This window comes from Echiichthys vipera (genome assembly GCF_963691815.1).
Source record: "Echiichthys vipera genome assembly, chromosome: 10".
Taxonomy (NCBI): domain Eukaryota; kingdom Metazoa; phylum Chordata; class Actinopteri; order Perciformes; family Trachinidae; genus Echiichthys; species Echiichthys vipera.
Window position 1 is genome coordinate 28003442 of NC_139835.1, and position 21720 is coordinate 28025161.

Below are 21720 nucleotides of genomic sequence, written 5' to 3' on the forward strand. Positions count from 1 at the left end.
TGTGAATATGACTTATATGTTATGGCGGTTAATACAGCAGCACATACATACATCATTTCCTGTTGTCTCCACCAGAACATTCTCTGTCACGTCAAAGTTGTGCAGAAATAAAAACTAAACTTTGCACGTTTTTGTTTTAAACAGCAGCAGATCAAACCCGTGCACTCCCCCTGGTCGTCGTCGGTGGTGAAATCTGCTCACTAATCTGCATTAATTCACTTTTCTCTCCTCATTTCTAGAGATGTTAACTTAATACAGTCAAGCCAGAGTTTAGGAAGTTAACTGAATCCGGTTTACGTGTTATGTTTCTGAATATACATCGTCCTAATAATAATAATAATAATAATAATAAAAGCAGTTATCCAAACGGGCCTGTCACTGCTGGTTAGACAGGCGCTCGGATATTAATAGTTGAACTGCTTAAAGAGTCCTGACACACATTCAAAAATACCACGGCCTGGTTTCTACGTCTTTGTGCCCTCGCGGTGCTCCGAGTAATCCTCTGAATGTACGCGTGAACGTACGGTGTGTGTCTGTGTTTGCATTTCAGACGGGCTGTTACAGCTGTAAACGGGGTCGTCACTGGTCATAAAAGGTCATAAATTACCGGTAATAGTTTCTGTTAAAGACACTTAACGGTCATTCGTTATATTAACGACATCTGGAACTCATACGTTATATTAACGGACCCAAATCACAGGTGTTATAGGTGTTAACACCCCCCCCCTTCACTGGACACTTTAACTTGCACACCACCACCTGCACTGGTCATGCAAACACACTCACTTATATTTAATGTGTATAATTCAATGCTATATGTTTAGTTTGCTTGTGTTCATGGTTATATTTATGTAGGCACTGTCAAATCAAGTCAAATTCCTTGTAATGAAAATTGTCTGGCAATAAATAAATAAACCTGATTCTGATTCTGATTTAATAATATTTTACCTTCATGTCACTATAAGCTCTCAACGCCAAAGAGGAAATCAATAATAAAGCTAATAAAAACAGGGTCTTATTGTCATGTAACGTCACCAATGAAACCAAAAAATAGGGCGATATAGGTAATTTCATATTTGAATAAAGATAAATATCATGATATCACAAGTTTTCTGGTAGTTCAATAAATAAATACGTCTCTATGAAATAACCACATGGAAATAACGGACAAAATAAACATATTTTTCACAGAAAGTTACCGACTTCAGCTTTAAATACTTGACTAATTGATTATTATTTCTCGTTTTATTTAACTTTAGTAAATAATGAACATGACCTGCAAGGATGAGAATGTTAAAGTTACTCAAAATTATGCAAATATTGGTTTTTATCGACATCATGTTAGAAACTATATTTCTTTTATATTGTTCTGACAATCATCTTCTCGCCCAAAAATAAACGACAAACAGTTTAAAAAATGAATTGCAAGAGAGGCACACCTTTGTTTCCAGGACGGACACATCCATCTTTAAATCACCCAGATTAAAAAACCCAACCACGACACTTATATCACAAATAACTTTTATTTTGAAATGGTCATCCTGAGCATTCCTGCAGCCCTTTAATGTGGACATTTTACAATTGTCAAGTTAGTAAAAGATATGATAATAATATCCTCTTCCTTGTAACATTTCTATTTTGTAAAAAACAATTATTGTCATTGTTTAACTTTGTAATGTTTCTATAAACTCTGAAAAGCAGCCGACAAACATGACGTGGAGGTGTGGATGTGGTGTAGATCTGTGAAACGTGACAGAGCAGGTCGTCGTTTCTGTCAGATGAAAACATTAAGACTCCGTGATAAAGGATTTCACCCTGATAAAATTTAAAGTTTACGCAGTAATTCACTGGTTTTACGTGTGAAGGGCCGACAGCAGCCAATAAGCTGTGTTAAGTTTGTTTTAACTCATTAAGCTGATTTAGATAACTGTCAAATAGGGAAATATATTATATAATGAATACCGTATTTTCCGCACTATAAGTTGCACCTTAAAACCTTCAAATGTCTCAAAAGCCAACAGTGCGCCTTATAATCCGGTGCTCCTTGTATATGGACCAATATTGAACCACAACAGGTCTCCAACTACGGTGAGCAGCTGCCGACTCTATTTTCCCCGTAGAAGAAGTAACGCGCGGTGCATGTTGAGATATACGACTGCGTGAAGCGTGCCGTTTTATTTCCTATGTGTGTTTGTGTGAAGAGCCCAAAATGGCTCCTGTTAAGAGACACGCTTACGACGCAGAGTTTACACTCAAGGCCATTAGTCACGCAGTAGAACACGGGAATAGAGCAGCAGCCAGAGAGTTTAACATGAACCAATCAATGGTGCCGAAGTGGAGGAAGCAACAAGACGACCTCCCCTGACTGTTTTGTTGACGTTCCCTTTAGCGCAGCTTCATCTAATGGATGCAGAACGTAACCCCAGCCTCCACTGTAGCGTCTGTTCTATGCACCTTATAGTGTGGTGCGCCTTATATATGAAAAAAGTTTCAAAATAAGACATTCACTGAAGGTGCGCCTTATAATGTGGTGCGCCTTTTAGTGCGGAAAATACGGTAATCAAAAAACACCCGTAACGACCTGTTGATGACTAAGGTTAGGTTTGAGCTCATAGAAAGTTCTGACTGTAGTTGTGTTACGGCACGATAGACAGAGACGAGAGGGAGAATTGAAAAAAGAGCGTAAATGCAGATGCATTTTTCTGAAGCGTCACTATTTTGAACATATTTCAAGCTTACACTGAAATGATCAGTGGTCTTATTTGCGGTTGAATCCATTAACAGGGGTGTCACGATTCTCCAAACCTACGATCGGACGTTTGATTTTAAAGGTCACAATTTTGACTAAATTTTGGACTTCAACGCGTCTTTTTTCTAAATTTTCTGACATTTCAAAGACTAAAGGATTCATTAAATATGACACGAGTAATTCTTAGCGTCTCTCCTCAGGGATGCTTCTCTGTGAGTGTATTTCTGATCAGACGGCTCTATAAAACCAGGGTAAAGCCTCCAGACGTCCCTTTGTGCTTCCACATCACATCCTATTCTCTTTAAACCAAATAACCTGTGTCCAAATGTTGCATTTTACTACATTCATGTTATTATGTCTCCTTCTATTCCACGGATAATAACTGAGTATTAATAAAAAAAGATGCATTTAGGTAGAAATATCTGCTACATACAGATACTAAACTGCACTGTAAACAAGTTAGCTTCCAGACATTGCTGTAACTTTTCGACAGGGGAGTCTGAACGACTTTGTTTTGAGATTCTTGAAATATTTACTGAGATAAGACCGAGGTCAAGAAGAACGTTTTCATGTGGCAGTTACACTTTTCTAATCCACAACCACGTCCGCCCGTCAGTTTGTTACGATAGATGTCGGCTTTAAGAGAAAATGCACCTAAACATTTGCAACTTCAAGTAGTTTTTCTTCTTTTCTGAAAGTGTCCTCACAGTAGATGTATACATTGTTTTTCTTCCTGAGGAAACAATGAGAATTCTCTTAAACCGGTTCCCTTCAAACGGCAAACACTGAACCCTTAATCCCACACTCAGCTAGTTACTCACAGCTCACAGTGTTAATGAGGTGAAGAGCTACTGTTTAGAAGTTTGTGTTAATGCACAGACACACGTCGGGTTAGATTGTGGCGCTGGACTTGGATTTGGCAGCTTTGAAGAAAAAGTCCATATAATTCCAGTTACTATAATGTGTGTACAACTCAGAGAGAACACAAAAACCCTTTTTAAAAGTTAAATTAGTTATGAGATGACTTCAGTTTGACAGCTGCTCCAAGTTAAAATGCCTTTCTGTCTACCAACATGCATGTCAGGCCAAGTAATCATAGTTTCATCTTCAAGTATCTCTACCATCGTTAATCAAAATGAGGTTTTTGTAAAAAACACACCGGTAACATCGTCAACCAGTGAGGTAAAACCACGTACTGACGATTTGAAATAAGCTGCGAGAGATCTCCACACACACCACAAAGTCTGGCGAGCTCCGCTGCGCTCCTCTCTTCCCCCGACTCCCCATCCCTCCCTTTCTGCCTCTCTTATTTCCACACAAAAGAGTGCGCAAGGCTGGGAATGTGACACTTGTGCAATCAGATGCTCAACAGTCTCCTTAACACCCAAACAACAACAGTCTCGGATTTAAGACATAAGAGAAAAATCACAGTATTGTGTCATTATTTATCAGCAGAACTTTGGGTCACTGGATTCTGTAAGGTAGTGTTGAGTGCATAAAACACTCAAAACAACAGCCTGTGCTAGTGTTGCTTTGTGTCGGAGGTCATGAGGAAGCCCAGTGTGTCTCATTCACAGTTTAAGTTGAGAACCAAAGGCCAGTGAGGGCCGACGTGTGCAGGCAGATCGGACCAGAGGGAGCGGGAAAAAAATGGCACAGCGTTCTGTGTTTGCCGGGCGGGTGAGTACTGGTGCCGGTGAGAAGACGAAGTACGACGCACAAAGCTATAAAGTATCCACCAGGCATGTAGCTAGCTCATATTTGATTGGCCAATGCATAGCGTTGCCGGATGAAACCTCTACTGAGGCAAAAGTCAGCTCGGTTCAAGATTTTTATTCTTTTTTACAGCTTCTGTGGACGTTTCTCCATGTTTTTGTGTTTTTAATGCAGTACTTATATCGGTTTAAAAATGACCCTAATGAGCACGTTCAACTGCTAATACTGTGACGTCACACCTGTCATGTCTGCTCCTATTGTTGTCAAAGTTGCATCATTGTGGTAAAACCATGTAAACAATGTAAATTTGTCAAATCACGCAGACACGAATGATGAATGTGATGCATTATCTCCAGCATGTTTCAAGTTTCTGCAGGATGATTTCAATACTGCACGGAAGTGAATAGAAATCACTGGCAGCTCAGTAGCTCAGAATACTCAAGTTGGCATATTATTGATTTGTAGTAAATGGGATAAAACATCAATAATGGAAGTCAGAGTAAAGGCTAGAAAGAATAAGCGGCCATGAACTGAATGCCCTTTTTGAGTTTAGCTCCTCCTCCATTTTACGCACAATATTCTAGTTCGTACTTCCCTCTGAAAGCCAACTACAATTCTCCTCGCAAAACCCACTCCCTTCTACAGTGTTTGTTAAGAATGGACTTCAAGCTTGTAGTTCTGAGTTTCAAAGATGAAAGCTCATTAAAAGTGTGTTTTGTGGAGACGTTAGGGCTAAGGCTAAACCCTGAGCGTGGTGTCTGTTCTGGGTGCTGAACATCGTGTTAGCAAACCGAGTCTCAGAGTGAAGAAAACTGGTGGAGCAGCAGGCTCTGGGCGAGGCCGGGCTGAGGGCTCGCACAGGCACTGCTGGTGACACTGGACCCAGGACTTGGTGAAACAGGCAGGCTGGAGAGCGAAGCAGCCTCCCTGTCTGAACTGTCATCGTGGTCATCGTGATGGGAGCGCTGCTGATGTGTGACCACCACCCTGGAAAACAGGAGCAGGGAGATAAAATAGTTAATTTACTGTGTGATAAATCCTAAACTCTCAGCACTTACAATGGACAAAAATGTTTTACCCTCTATCACTAATGTCGGGCGCCTGCTGAGAAAAAACAGCGATTGGAGCAGGGAAACACGCCTACCTTCGATGACGTGCAGTGGCACACAATGAAAATCACATGACAACAACAATCGCGTGGGTAAATATCACCTGGCGTTAGTGTCCTAGGGTTAATATCAGTGTAGGAAAAAACAATCTTAACGATCAGTCCTTCAATCGATATTATACGATCTGATCTCAAATCAGCACAAGCCAAGCCAGTGTGTGTGTGTGTGTGTGTGTGTGTGTGTGTGTGTGTGTGTGTGTGTGTGTGTGTACCAACCTGGATCTGGATGAGCTGACATGGTCATGTTTGTGGGGTTCAAACCTCGAGATGTAGCTGCTTTTGGACCACTAAAGACACATTGACAGAGAAAAACAGAATGGTACAACATTTCCAATCATTTTATTTTATGATTATCAAAAAAACATCACAGAAATTCTTTATTCAGACAAACCCATTGCATTTCTCCACAGTTCCTCACCATGTAAGAAGGGTCACTGGTTCCCAGATGGACGCCTTTCTCACAGAGACCCGTCAGCAGGCCGATACCTGCACGCAGACACACAGAGTCCAATAAAAATCTGGATTAACTCTCCCAGCAGTTCCAGTGTTTTCTCTGCCCTCTGTGTGTTATCCCTTCATTAACATATTAATTTGATTTATATTATATTCAATTAAAATGTGAGTGACATGAGCAGCTCCTGTGTCTCCTTTAGCAATGACAAAGATTAACTGATCTCATCTTCATCTCTTATCCAGGGTCGGGTCGTGGGGGCAGCAGCTTTAGCAGGGGACCCCAAACTTCCCTTTCCCGGGCCACATTAACCAGCTCTAACTGGGGGATCCTGAGGCGTTCCCAGGCCAGTGTGGAGATCTAATCTCTCCACCTGGTCCTGGGTCTTCCCCGAGGCCTCCTCCCAGCTGGACGTGTCTGGAGCACCTCCATAGGGAGGCGCCCAGGGGGCATCCTTACTAGATCCAGCCCCCCTCCTGAGAAAACCCATTTCGGCGGTTTAACTGAGATGCTATTTTGAAATTCATAAAAGTAAATAATCTCCGCGTCATTAGAGTCGGAAAATCCCAACTTAAAATCCTTAAACCCTGAGAGCATTATGATTAAAGTGTGTTTATGGAACTCAAGTACCTTTTGTCCTGTTGTTCCAGTACTTCTGCTCCCACTGGTCCAGCAGGATGTTGAGATATCTTGGGCACTCAAAGAAGCGAAGGTAGCGGGATGATGACGGCGACGGGAAAATCCGCTCAAACTGTCCAAGGCGAGTCAGCTCGTCTTCAGTCTCTGCGAGCACGCGGACGTCCTCTGGAGTCAACACATCCAACGCTGTAGAGAGGAAGTCCTGGCAGAGACAAAGTTGTACTTCTGTTTGTGGTTTCCTGTTATTTCTGATATTTGACAACATCGCTGTTAAAGTGGTCGTGCAGAAAAGTAGGCCTAGAATTCTTCATCTTGCACAATTTTTTATTTCAGATTTATTTTTTTATTCTAGACCACAATTATGTTATGGAGCAATTATTATTACATAAACCCTTTGGTTCCTTTCCAGGCCTTCAGCAAACATTGCTCCAGATGTCTGTTTACAAAGTACCCTGAAAGCAATTTTAAATGAGCCATTGTAATTAAATATAAAAATTTAAAATAATACAATACCCATATATTTAAAGCTATATACAATTTATAGTTCCATGCCATCACAGAAAAATAAGTACTTCTCCACAGTTCTATGAAGACCAAATATTGAAACACACTTAAAATGTTTGAAATGGAGCATATTTTGTTGAATAAACATATTTTAACTAGATTAAATGCACACATTTTAAACATTATTCACCTCTGAGTTAGCATGTGTTACAGAATTTTTTTTTCGCGTTTGTATTTATTTACCTGGTCAGCGTAGCGTTGTGTGAGGTAAAAGGCCCGTTTGACCTTCTCATCAGCAGACAGATCTGGCCTTGTCTTCTCCCTGTTCCCTCCACACAGACTACACACACACACAAACACACACAGACACACAGAGCTGTTGATTCCACTTTAAGGTCTTTCCCGAGGCTGTAGTTTGAGTTGGGTTGTATTATATATTGAAAATTGTTCCTAAGCTGAGACCAGAGTTAAGGAGTTTCATCTAAGCCACAGGACCCCTTGAGGAGCCTTTAAGGTGTAGTACCTCCTCCCTACCTGCTGGTGGAGCTGGAGGTGCTACTGCAGGAGGCGTACACGTCGTCTCTTTGGGGAATACGAAAACCGGCCAAGTTCAGGAGGTCTGCGATCATCTGACCTTTAACTGAAACATCCAGCGCCGTGTTGGAGTGGAGGCTGGACCAGAAACACAACGGTTACGTCTTTTAAAACCTGTGTGTGTGTGTGTGTGTGTGTCTGTGTGTGTTAGTGTACGTTACCTCGGTGATATGTTGACCTCCAGGATCCAGGGTTTGAGCTTCTCATCCAGCATGATGTCAAAGCCGAACAGCTCGTGGCAGCTGTAAGGTGTCCGAACGTGCATCTTCAGCAGACTGTTTACGTACGGTTCTGACCTGGAAACCAAAACACAGGAGATTAAAGATGATTAGAGTCTCAAGTTTTAGTTAGTTCATTGGTTAGTTAAGTTAATTTACCGCTTCAGCTCCCTACCTTTACCTTCTCCTCTATACCTCTATAAGATTCCTTTGAGATTTATTAAAGCTGCAACTTTTAAATAATTAAATTAAGCTGACCATTGTCACTACTTCACAGTGACCTTTGACCTCCAAAGTCTAATCATTAGTGCCAAATCTGAACACAGTCCCTCTAGGCATTTCTGAGATATCGCATTCACAAGAATGGGACAGAAGAGGAACCCGAAAAAATAATGCCTCTGGTCACAGCTGTCACCGATGCAGCGGCATAAAAACGGAACAATATAACTTAATAACTGCTTAGAAATTAAATGACCAGACGGGCAAACTTACGCAATGACGGTTTTGATCACAATGTCTTTAATCTTCTCCCAGATCCGAGTGGTATTGACTCCCTTTGAACCAAGATACTGCCACAAGGCCTTCAAAGCCCTGAAAACACACACACACGCATATTTTGTCTGAGTTGGGGGGAAATGCTCAGGCACCTTTCATATGATGTATGAGTCAGAGATTTCAGTTTGACTTTTACAAACCATTTGTGTCCCTGGCAGGCCTTATCATCACTGTTAGCCTGGTATTCAGAGTTCTTCTTGTTGACGCTGTAATTGGTGAGATGCATGAACTTGTTTCCCAGAGTCTTCATGGAAGACGAATACCTGAGAGGGAAAAACAAACAAACAAGGATTTAAATCAAATATGATCTCTATCTTTAGCTTTATGTAAGTCTCTGACACCAATCGGTCATTTTGACTTTTAGATCCTGTTTGTGACGTTTGTATGGACACTTCCTGTTACTTTCACCTCTGGGGGTCATTTATATTCCATTACAAGTTAAAAAAATCTACTGTATTTGGCCGTGTCACTGTGGTGGATGTAAAAAAAAAAAAACAACTGACTTGCAACTGGCGAATCGAACCAGTCCGTCAGAGAAGATGTAAATTCTGAGTGGGTCATAGGTGGTCACGTAGACGTAGATCCGCAGGTCAAACTTGTTCCCACTGATGAGGTAGGGCTTGTGAAGGTACCTGTAAAACACAACCACAATAAAAAATGGTTTATCCTCATGACAAGTTCTGATCTCTGTGCTTCTAAGTCTCAAACCATCAGCAGTCTGTTCTTGGTTACTTACTTCTGGACCAGTAGCGGTCTCTTGCGGGGCATCTGGCTCCATTTATGGATGACCTGGATACCTATTCCTCTGGCTGAAGCGGGCTAGGACAGATGAGAAGGACAGAATGTAAAGGAACAAAAACAAAACACACGTTTCCTTAAACTTCTACATATTCTTCCTAAAACATCGTGATCTGGATTTGTTACCAAACAAACTTAAGGCAGGGACACACCGAGCCGAAGAAGTGAAGAAGAAGTGGTGCCAAAGGCAGACTGTTGGGTCGCCTCTCTTTGCTTGTGTCTCCCCCCAAAAAAATCTGTCTGTAGTCTGTGTTCATCATTTAAAAAGGTAAACCAGAAGACTAAAAAAATAATCTGACCGGGTAAAACAAGGATTTCTGTGTGAGCAGCTCACACTCCGTAAGTGATCCGCATGCAAAGTTAGTCATTGATGACATCACGCCACAACTGTGTTTACAGAAGCAAACAAAACCGGTATTGTAGGAGTTCATGGATTAATGCTAATAACGACCGAAGTGTCACCCCAAATACTAATGAGGTCTAACACTTCGCTATCCCTCCACTGGCCGCCTGCTTCACTGCTGTCCTCCATGTGTTTTGATTCTGTTCCTGGCTCCCGCCTGTGGCACACTTTTCTTTTCAATCAACTTTATTTGTCATTCACTTACAAAAGTAAAAGTGCAGCACGGGTTGGAATGACGTGAAAGTCACACTTAATGCGACCTGGCTGTTCAGATTGGCGTGACATAAAAAAAAAAAAATCTGATATGTATCCCATTTAGTAGCACATTAAAAGTCTAAAGGCCTAATTCTGACTCGAAAATGTCAGATTCAATGCAGTGCTGTTCACACTGTCAAAAGCAAATCAGAGATGGGTCACATATGAGCGGTCATGTGCGTCTGCCTTAACTTGTTTCTCCTTTTACAGCAATTAAAGCTAATCATTAACATCATTACACAAAATAACTAATCATCTAGCAACTGAAACCCAAAGGACAATACTAAATATTAATAAATAGCAGGCATCCTCATAGAAAAGCATTAAACTAAGTAAACTAACAGAATAATTATCCACTAGCAGAACATACAGGTTTGATGATCCATTTCTGCCTGGAGCCACTGTCCTCCCAGGCTTTACGTAGCAGCTTGATGTCCTGAGGAAGGACGAAGGTGCGGGGGAAGAAGCTGAACTCTTGTTTGCCGAAGCGAACCTGCATCTTGGACAAGTTCCTCCACAGCCGGTCCTTCCTGCCAATCTGAAATGTTCCCGGGAAGTGGTTCAACTGGGACAAAAGAAAAACACCGGCAAGTTAAGTGTAATTCTGTACAGACGATATAAAAAGTAGTTTGATCATTTCCTTAAAGGTAAGGCATTCTGGGAGCACAATCTGGAATGAGCAGTGTTTCTACAGTTCCTCACCTTCTGGTGCTCTCCGAGGGCCTTGAAGCCTGGAGACTTCATGTGGTGTCCCCAGCAGCCCAACCAGTCATGGCTCTCTACATTAACAACAAAGCCACGCAGGACAATGATCACCAAGGACAATTATCACACTTATCCCGAACATGCTTACTAGTTGAGTTTTACAATTTACATTACCTGCCCAAAAATATTCAAGTGTACACATGTGATGACTTACTTTTGGTGACTTTGAAGTGTGACCTGCCAACGGTGTGTTTGACAATATTTGGAGTGACGGTGCTAATCTTCCATTTTAACAGTCGCCGTTGTTCAGCGGGCAGCAGCTCCACTGGAGAGTAACAACACAACAGTTGTACACATTTCATAACAGTAATGAAATCATGTCTACAATAGGATTCGAATGTCAAGATAGTTCACGGCACCTATTGAGAAAAATAAACATGTTGGTATAAGATGTAAATGCTTTTAATTAGTTACATAAAACAGAAATCGCATTTAAACGGGCAACACCAAACACACTTAACCTAGGAAGAGGAATCGGCATTAACCATCGTACCGACGTCTTCAGAAAAACAACTTGATCACAATCACTGAAAAGCCCCCTTCATTAGAGCTGCAGAGATTCGTCGAGAGAAGATCTGTTGGGCTAGGAAGCTCATTTCTATCTTTGTTGTAAGTTATAAAGAAGGATAAGGGGTGGGAGTTTATACGTTTAACTTCTTCTCACGCCTTTTCGAATATTTTATTTCATGATGAATGCGATTACTGTTGTAGATATGTATGTACATATATGTGTATGTACACATGTGTGTGTATTATTTTTTTGGAGAAATATTCGAAATAAATGCAACAAAACAAAAAAAACAAACAAGAATGAATCACTGACTATTTTCATAATCGATTGATTGTCAAAGTCCTTTTTCAGGCAAAAATGGCAGAAAATGGTTATTTTCACCCTCTCAAATTTCAAACTTTTCTGTTTATCATATTAAAATTCATATATTTGAATCTTGGACTGACAACACAAGACATTTAAAGACCACCTTTTTCACTATTTTCTGACATTTTATAGAATGAACGATTTTTCATTTAATGTAGAAAATAATTGGCAGATTAATCGATGTGAAAATATTGTTAGTTGCAGCCCTACCTCTCATTGCATTATTTTATTATGTTATGACAGCCAGAGCTGGTTTGACCCCAGCTCTCTTTGTTCAGATGTGTGGTAATACTACAGACGTGCGTGTCCTGACCTTTCTCATTGGCGGTGCTGAAGTAGAGCGTCGGGGGGATGAGGGGAAATAAACTGGGAACCAGAGCTGGTTTCTCCTCGCGCTCATCTTCCGCCTCCAATGACATTGGCTCCTCAACACTGAGACAGAGAGTGAAGGCAAACGGATTATATTAGTGGACATCCAAATACACACCTGTTGTTATCAGAAGGGAAAACATTTTGCAGGTGAAGGTTTAGATGGAGAACTGGGATTGAGTCTCAAATTCACATTGATGAGAAATTCTATATTCATGCCATTATCTCGATATCACAAGTTAATAATATCCTTACCTTGAGATAATGAGAAAATTAACTTGTTATCACAATGAAATAAAAGATTGTTTTCTCTTATTATTCACAATGTTTATCAGAGATCAGGAGTTCAAACAGCCCATTGGAAATCACATTGCCTTCGAGCTTATCAGCTCCTCTTAATCAATACCGGCATGTTTTTCTGAGAGTTTCACACTGAAAAACAATGACGTCAAACTCATACGCTGCAAGAAGGCAAATCATGGTGGAGAGGGAAAAGAGACACGTTATATGTTATAATAACATTAGCAACACACAGGCATATTTTTAATTTGAAAAACTGGAAAACCTAAATAAAAAAAAAGAAAGCTGTACAATTATCCCCTCATTAGATCTACACTGTGTTCAGATCATAAAACAGCTGAAAACCTTATTTGCAGACTGACGTATTAGTCCGAAGTGTATTTACAAATAACATTAGATTAGATTCACAAGAGGTGTAAAACATGTTTGTGTCGCTTATATGAGGACATCCCTGACTAAATACGGTAATACAGACGCAAAATCAAACCTTTTTACTCCCATATTTGAAACCTTGACATTTTTGAAGAGGCTGCTTGAAGTGATATTAAAAAAACATAATCTGAAAAATCTTTTGATACAGTAAAAAAAAAAAGAAGCTTGATCTTCGTACGTGTATCCCTGTGGTAACTTCAGCCCGTCACCGTCAGCCGGTCAGAGACGTGAGCATGAACAGTGCATGGCACTCCTGATAGGCATAAGTAATCTCTTGCTTTCTCATGATAACAGGTTAATTATCGTTATCTCTAAACTCCTGATCTGAAGATAAAAGGTATTTTAAAATAGATGTGTAAACACTGTCATTCTCTGCTGTTCTCATTAAAACCCTGTTTTTTAGCATCCCGTCTCATAGAGGCGTTTCCATTTCAACAAATACATCAAACCACAAAAAGACAAAAATCGACATCTTACATCTGCGTAGTGAAAGAAGCACAATTCTCTACATACTTACTTTCTATATGAATCATCTAACCCCACCTACAATGATTGATTTGTTTTCTATCTCGTCCATGCCCTCTCAGCACCACAGCTCTGCTTACATTGTTACTTTTAAACAAGCAAATTGCTCACAACAAGATTAAAATGTAATGCAGCTCGAGTTACGTTCACTGGTTTCTAACTAACGGAAGTCGGCATCCGGTCACCGCCACTCTAGTTTGTAACACTAGTCAAGTGTGGACCGGACGGATGAGCATTTGCACTGATCGCGAGTAACATGACTCTTGTACTTGTGTCACAGAGACGAGGCGATTTAGCCGCTGGAGAGCCAATGAAGACATGATTAACCTAAAACAACAACAACACTGTAGCGCGGTGAGAGCCAGTTGTATCAGTGACAAGTACTATTACGTTTTTTTTCTCAAACAAGTCAAACATTAGCCGGTTCCTGAGCGAGATGCACACAAAATGAGAATTTCACACGACAATTTAAAAAGGTAACACTCACATGACAGTCATATAGGAAGGATGGGTAATGGATGAAAGAACAGGGGAGGTTATCCTCTTGCAGATGTGCTCTCTTAAATAAAGTCCCTCCACATGTGCTAGACGAGGCTAACTTAACGCTACTCTAGACATACAGAAGCTTTCAGGAAAGGGTGGGGAGGTGAAGGGGTGCATGTAAATGAACACATCATTCAGCTGGTTGTGGGGGGGTCGACAATAGCGGTGTTTTAACAGAGAATCAGCTCCGAGTCTTTGGTAGGGGCTTCTATTGTTGAGGCCATCATAGAGGAAAACAATATGACGCACAATGTAGCGGACCTTTCCACCACGCTCTGCTGCTTTCGGCCTCGTAACAATCGCAGTGAGAGAGAGAACGAATAAAAGAGAGACGGAGAGAAAGAGTACACAGGATCTGATGGATATATGTTTTGAGCCATTTTAAGGGGTCCGATTGTAAAAAAGGGTTTATATGTTGGGTGGTCCAAGGTAAAGACATCATGAAATTGAGACACCGAAAGCATTGTTTCTATTAAATAGACAAAAAAAGCCAATTCTCATACAGTGAATACAAGGTTACGGCTGTAGTTGAATTGGCTAATGTGTTCATATTTTACTGCAGTCAATCTGTGCATATTTAATGACAACATCCCAGACACATCATCACTATATGTGGGAGTACTAGGAGACTACAAAGTTTTGGAGGGAGATATAAACACAAAACAATCTTTACACCCTAAATTCACACTACACTACACACCAACTGATCTAATTGGATATATGTGCATGCTCCATGCTAAACACATCATAGCTTTATCATATAAAATGTAAATAGGCTCCACAAAGGTCAGTGGAACAGTGATTGTTTAAATGATGAGAGGTTTTGGTACATACAAGGAAGATAATATCCTTTTTTTGCCTTTAATATATTTTATTTAACTTATTAACAGTATATTTAATTTACTTTTATGCATTTATTTTTTTATTTGTAAGATTTATTTATTTATCAAGCTATTTTTTTAGTTTTTTTCCCATATTGTTTGGATGTCTTTTGTCTTATCATTGTTGAAATTCACCAAATATATTGTTCTAAAGAAAAAGGATAAAACTAGTTTTTAGTTACTGATTCATTGAACTTTGTCTGCCCCGGTACCTTATACTGACCTAGTGAAACCGCAGGAGGGGCTTAAAAATAATATTCATACATCCTAGAAAGTGGGAGATTTGTGTGTTTTGAATTGCTACCAACGGTGACTATGCTTCACCGGGTGCACAAGAGAAAAAGACGTGACAAAGCACATAACAACAGAGAGCATGGCAGAAAAGTTCTCTCAGAGGGAGCGTGGAGTCGAACATTTGTAGAGACAGAAGGAAAATCTGCTCCGTGAAAAAGGAAAAAGGGACAAGAGTCCGGAAAACGGTCATTGTTAGAGACAACAGCAGTCCTTAGCAGAGTTTGCATCAGTCAGTGTTTATAATCTTCTACCTTAAATGTCAACCTAAATATAAATAATTAAGAGTGTGTGTGAGTGTGTGTGTGTGTGTGTGTGTAACGTTTATAAAGTGAGTCTTACCCAGAAAGGAGAGCGATAGATTCTGTGGATGAGGCGCCATTGATGGATGAACAGTCTGAATCATCTGAAGACGACAGAAGACGTCAAGTAAAATCAGCGCTTTACTACATAAACCAGAGTGTTTAGTCTGAGTGTGTGTGAGTGTGTGTGTGTGTGTGTTATAAAATCTTACCGTCATCACTACAGGCATTTTCCTGCTCATCAGGCAGCTCCTCCTCAGCTCCATCCACCTGCATAACACCTTCCTGGCTGGAAACAATGAATACAAGGTCAAATATTCAGAGTGAGAATTAAAAAAGGCAAGAAACAAAAAAACAGAACTGCATCTTTTGATTTAGAAGCAGGAAGCTGTTGCTCACCAAGACGGCTGCGTCTCTCCAACCTGACCCTTCTCTGTCGGTGGTGAGGGTGAGGAAGGGAGTGGAGATGAAGATGACACGGACGCAGGTTGCCCCTGCCCGGTCAGATGGATGGCAGAGATCTGAGTGGTCACTGAGCCCACCAAGGCTCCCGCGGGACTGGAGGCCGCAGCTACGAGGGAAACAACAGTTGTTCATCCAAAGTTTCTAATAAGGTCCATTTATTGTTTCATGCGCTCTACTTAGGACCGAACTATTAAGACTGTCGTGTCTGTGATTTCTCAAGGCATGAATCATGTGTCTTTTTGCCAAGTAGACATCATGACTTTTTATGGTATTTCCTGGGGAAAAACTAATTAACTGCAAACTCTAACTTGAACAAATTTCTATTTTGTGTATCATTACTTTAATGTCGCTGAACACAAGCCTAGTGCGTTTGACCAGTGTGAGTGCAACCGCTCCAAGCATAACTGCGGCCAGTTGGCCGTCCATGGCCCGTCTGAGAGAGGTGGGCTTTTGTAGAGCGCGTTTGCACATGAACAAGCACGAGCGTGCGCACGTGTATGAGCACGAGCACGACGCCTACGTCGGTTCTGACGTCATTTTATGTGCGCCTGTTCGGACATAGAAAATAAAAGGACGGACCATGCGCGGACATTTAACAACAACAATAATGGCGGTGAAAGGTTCACGTTGGTGTGATGCGGAGGTGAAGTGTTTACTGCAGATTTGGTCGATGAAAAGATTCAAAAACAGTCGACAAGACGCACAAAAACTCTGAGGTCTATGGAAAGATTTGGAAACAAAGCCACACATCGCGATGACGTCATCAATGCGTGTGACGTGTTACGGTGTGATGACGTATAGGCAGCAAGAAGCATTTGGGCGAGGCCCAGGTAGTGTGAGTACAACCGGGCCTGGGGCGCGGAAGGAGAGACAAGTACCCTAAAGCCCGGAGCGCGGTGCAGAACGACAGTGTGAGTGCGCCCTAAGAAAATACGTCTTCAGGGCCTTTAAAACAAGACCACTACACACTTGTTGTGGCCATGCTCTGATCAGCACGCGCAAACTATTTAGCTCTGCAGAAGAAGAATCTACCATTCTCTTTTCTTTGACTAGCTTCGTTACATTCAACAGTGAACAAATACAAATCTGATTACCTGTGAAGGAATCCAGCTGTGTGGCACTGACATTGGCACTGAGCAGAGTTGGCTGGGGGGCACTTGGAAAGGGACACACTCCTGGTGCACTGATTCTTCTGCATGTGGGCAGCGTGCTTCCCGATGGAAACGGACTTTCTGGGACCTGCTTTAGGTCTGGCGTTGCTATTGCTTGGGGCTTGCTGTTTGTAGTTGGCATCACTGCTGGAGGAATGCCTCTTACCAGCAATTGATTGTTTAAAGCAGCTATCGTTGTGCAACTGTTTTGTGTCGGACTGGATTTCTTTGTTTTCGCTGAATGGCTCCTCTTTGTAGTTTTTGCATTTCTTATTTGTACTTTTGTGCAGTCGTTGCCGGGGCCATCCTTTCCCAATGCTGCCCCTTGATGTTCACAGAGAGTAAGGCATAGAGGAGGCACTGATGGCAAAGAGGAACAGTCTGCAGCTTCAGGCTAAGAAGACAAACACAAGGACAGGTCAGATGTTGAGGAGGTAGAAGTGGACTTATACTGTATATTGGTCTGTACACATGCAGCATTCAAATCCATTGTTCTTAATGTAAACTTGCAGATGCCCAGTTCATGCGTGAGCGAGGCCCAAGTGCACGCTCTTGCTTGCTTTTTTTTTTATTTAAGCCAATATTTATTTCAGCTGGGACATTTTATAATTGAAAAATCAATTTGTCAGTGCTCTCTGGCTGATAAACTATATAATGATGTTAACACTATGTAATGGTGACATTTACTTCAAAGCTAGTTTGGCATTTCTGTGTTACTTATAGGCCGTCATGTACACCGATGCCGAAATAGCAGCCTGCCGTGGCTGATTGATCAGTCTAGCTTTACATGAAACCATGATATTCAGTAACCGATGTAAAAATACCTCTTAAAACATCAATACTCACCATCAGCTTGTTTGTTTGCTGCAGAGTGGGCTGCCCTTTGATGAACAGGTCTTGATGACACACTGACGAGGGAGGCTCCGATCCCAGCGGTGCATCTCCTGTGGCAGCCTGACGTCGGCACGCTGATAAACCGTTTCCAGGTTGCGAGGTTTGGAGCGACGAACATTTCTGTACGGTGCCTGTCGGCTGGACATTTAGCCCAATCTGACATTCCTTCTTGGAAACGGTGGAAGGTACAGTGGTCTCTGCGAGGCTGCTACCAGCCGGCTTCAGTCCTGTTGACTGTACTTGTTTTGCACATTGAATCCCATTAAGTTGTTGTGGCAGGTTTGGAAACCCATCTGGCACAGCGGTGAATTGGCTCTGGGTGTCGGTTTTATTAACGTCCCCGTTCTCCACAACGGAAACCCCTGTCGTCTGCCTCAAGGGGGAAGCAGACGAGGCATCATTAGAGGCGAGAGGGTTGGCTTGATCCTTTCTCCTCAATAGCTCTAGGGGGCTCTGACTAAAAGGCACTTTAGTGGCCACACCTGTCTTGCCATGTGTACTGACAGAGGTTGCAGTGGGACTATCTGCGTTGGAGCAAGCCCGAAGCTTTGCCCCTCCCCAGGGGGAGGATTGGTTGGTGGGCATGGCACCGCTCAGAGAAGAAGATGTGGTTATTTCTGAAGGGCTATGTTTAGGGGCAGGGGTCTTAGGTGGAGACTGATATGCAGGATAGGAATAACAGTCAATACAAAACCACAGCCTGAGGTTCTCTTCCCTGAAAGACCCCCTGTTCCTCCCCACAAATGAGTGGTTCTTCTGTAGGAATGATTTTTGAGATGTCAGCTCCAGTGGAAGGGAGTTGTAAATTGTATGTTGGTCACTGTAGATTGACTACAAGTTCTTGACAAATCCTGACAAACAGTAAACATATCTGCCGCCACGGATGCAGTGACAGCAGCACAGTAGGTCAGCAGGACAACGTTAGCTTTGGGTAGCGATGCAGGGTTTTAAAGCCTACACATGAGGCACGTAAGGTTTTTTCTCCTGAGGCAAAGTGGTTCCCACTCTAGAAGTCGGATAAAAGACTGAGGACGAGTCAAGGAGTCTTGGGGACATCGCTGATGCAGACTGAGCTAGAAGCAGCTTCCCCTCCTTCTTCTTCTTCTTCTTCTTAACAACTCCGGGGATGAAATGTAAGCTTCACAGTGCCTGCATTCTTGGCTCAGACCGAGGTGTCAGGTCGGAGGGGAGACAGTGGCGTCCATGGAGATCTCATGGCTTCCTCAGTTGATTCACAGGAGGCAATAAACCAACAGCTTTCACCACTGAAAGTACAGCGGCAGAGGTTAGAAGAGTGTAAAGAGAATCTACTTTTCTAATATAGAGAAATGAGTCACACAAAAGTACTTTCTCAAGATGCTATTAGATATAGAAAACAAAGATGCATTCAAACATCCCTCGTGTAGTCGGTTAGAACATTAAAGGTCCAATACGTAGAGTAAATATTACCTTTAACATAAAAAAATACATTGAGCCTGAATTAATTTAAAAAAAAAATGTTGACAGGTTTGACAATGACTTTCTGTCACGCTCTGTTTACATTGTACCAGCCAATAGCGTGTTGCATTGCGGGTTGCCAGGTTTGTCTGTTGTTGCTACAGAAACAAGAATAACTTTGAGTTGAGAGCTAGCTAATCGAGTACACACCCCGTCAAAGAAAGACTTCCAGTTGAAGATTGGCCAACGTTAAATACTGTTGAAACATTAACGACAACGATTTAATTTCATAGCTTACAGCATGTGATTGACTGATTCAAATCCCTTTTCAACATTAGCTACCAAGTTAAACTACATTAAAAAGGTTGGTGTTGTGATGCTTGAATTTTAAAGTTTAGGACGACTTTAAAGCATTTGTTTAGCACATCAGGAATGCTAAGATATCTTGAATAACATTGAGGAATAGGGATAGACCGATATGGGTTTTTTAGGGCTGATGCCGATTGTTTTTTCAGCAGCCTCTCGATCGATCTTGGTTCCTACCCTCACCTGTGGTCGTGAAAGCTGGGTCATGACCGAAAGAACGAGGTTGCAGGTACAAGCGGCCGAAATGTGTTTTCTCAGGAGGGGGGCTGGAGTCTCCCTTAGAGAGAGGGGGAGAAGTTCAGCATCCGTGAGGAACTCGGAGTAGAGCCGCTGCTCCTTTGCGTTGAAAGGAGCCAGTTGAGGTGGTTCAGGATCATCTGGTAAGGATGAACCCTGGGCGCCTCCCTAAGGAGGTGTTCCAGGCACGTCCAGCTGGGAGGAGGCCTCGGGGAAGACCCAGGACCAGGTGGAGAGATTAGATCTCCACACTGGCCTGGGAACGCCTCGGGATCCCCCAGTTAGAGCTGGTTAATGTGGCCTGGGAAAGGGAAGTTTGGGGTCCCCTGCTAAAGCTGCTGCCCCCGAGACCTGACCCCGGATAAGAGGCTGAAGATGAGATGAGACTGCCGATTTTTCTTGAGCCGATATTTGGAGCTGACACTACTTTTGCACCCTCAATTTACATCATGTTACGAGTCTCAATGTTATTTATTCTTTTAAAAAGGAACATTTATTGAACTTAAAGGTTTTTTAGGTGTAACACTATTAAGGAGACACTTTAACCATGAAATCACAGTTAGACAGTGAGGTGAGTTAGCTTGCCTGTATCACTGAAGCGAGAAACCCCTTTATATTTGCTAAATTGCCAATTTATTCAACTAATTACGACTTTTGACGTCTCTTTTCAGCGGGCATGTTACCGCGATGCTGCGGAAACCATGACAACACCGCTGTCAACGTCACGCGTGTCCTGTAAAGGAGAGTTAACGTTCAGTTCACGCGCGTGTGCGTCCGGACACGCGGCGTTAGCTTACTAAGTTAACTAACAAGTGTTACGGTAATTCATATGTAATAAATAACAACGTTAGCTCCGGTCACACTGACTTTAACGCCGACGTACTCTCGATAATGGTTTAACGGAACGGACTTGTCGGTTAGTTTGCTCGTCTCTGTTTACCAGACAGCGTTAGCTTAGCAACAACAACCGCCACCAACTGTCACGTTTGAAAGACCTCCCCTCCACCGGTGTCAACAATAAAACACAGTCTTTCTGGCAGTTAATTAAAATATAAATATATATATTCGTACCTACTTGGTCCCCTGTGATGCCGCTAACATGTTGTTCCGTTGGTCTGGAGATGGTGACTCGTTACATCGCAGTAGCCGGAAAAGTCCGAGTGAAACGTCATTCGGGCCGAAGATCGTCTGTTGAGACAAGAGCAACGCTCCGTTCACTTCCGGGTTCGCTTTTGAACCAGAGCTCCCTCCACTGGCACAGAACCAGCACTCAACGAAACCAAAGACCACACATAAGCGACCGATACTGCAATTTATCAATACGTTTATCATTGTTGATACAATTCAATAAATATACAAGAAATTATAATAAATATTTTATATGAATTTTTTAGATATAATTTGTATTTTGTACGTTAAAGGTTGAATAATAGGAGGAGTCTTTATTAAAAGCTACATTAAAAAAAAAAAAATACACCCACAGAGCGTTCTGAGGGGTACATGAAAGTATTGCTATTCCATTAAAAAATATATTCAGTCTCAATTAATATATATATTTTTAAAGATCTGTCACGTTCTGTTTACATTGTACCTGCCAATAGCGGCCTACATTGCGCGTTGCCAGGCTGGCACTGGGTGAAATAGAGTTTGCCAATCCTGCAGCTGCTCATTTCTCCTAGCAGCTGAGTGAGCGGAGACGGGCAAAAGTGAGAGTCAATATAGGACAAGCATTCACTCAATGGACTGAGATAAAGGAGTTCAACGGCATTAAAACGCACGCCAAAATGGCTACGTTTCTCCTTGATCAGTAAACTAACTTTTATTTTACACACCAC

The 21720-nt window shown here is 41.9% G+C and overlaps 1 protein-coding gene across 1 annotated transcript; it reads right to left on the reverse strand.

Annotated features, from left to right (window-relative positions):
* Positions 1–4057: 4057 nt before the first annotated feature.
* ttll4 (tubulin tyrosine ligase-like family, member 4) lies at positions 4058–21045 on the reverse strand. Its single transcript, XM_083921418.1, has 21 exons — positions 20957–21045; positions 17798–19110; positions 16895–17345; positions 15735–15906; positions 15548–15624; positions 15376–15439; positions 12006–12124; positions 10970–11080; positions 10753–10829; positions 10421–10615; positions 9331–9413; positions 9098–9226; positions 8735–8857; positions 8532–8630; positions 7983–8117; positions 7762–7899; positions 7471–7567; positions 6715–6925; positions 6052–6119; positions 5850–5920; positions 4058–5452 (listed from the first exon to the last, which is right to left on the reverse strand). The coding sequence occupies exons 2-21, from the start codon at positions 18428–18430 to the stop codon at positions 5263–5265; spliced, it is 3243 nt and encodes a 1080-aa protein (XP_083777544.1). The 5' UTR covers positions 18431–19110; positions 20957–21045; the 3' UTR covers positions 4058–5262.
* Positions 21046–21720: the final 675 nt, after the last annotated feature.

Bases quoted from the DNA above. Each gene is read 5' to 3' on its own strand.
- ttll4 (XM_083921418.1), bottom strand. From the start codon at position 18,430: ATGCCCACCAACCAATCCTCCCCCTGGGGAGGGGCAAAGCTTCGGGCT. The intron at 15,440-15,547 runs GTAAGATTTTAT...TGTCGTCTTCAG, and splicing joins AAATGCCTGTAGTGATGACG to ATGATTCAGACTGTTCATCC. The intron at 9,414-10,420 runs GTATGTTCTGCT...CATCTGTCCTAG, and splicing joins AGAAATGGATCATCAAACCT to CCCGCTTCAGCCAGAGGAAT.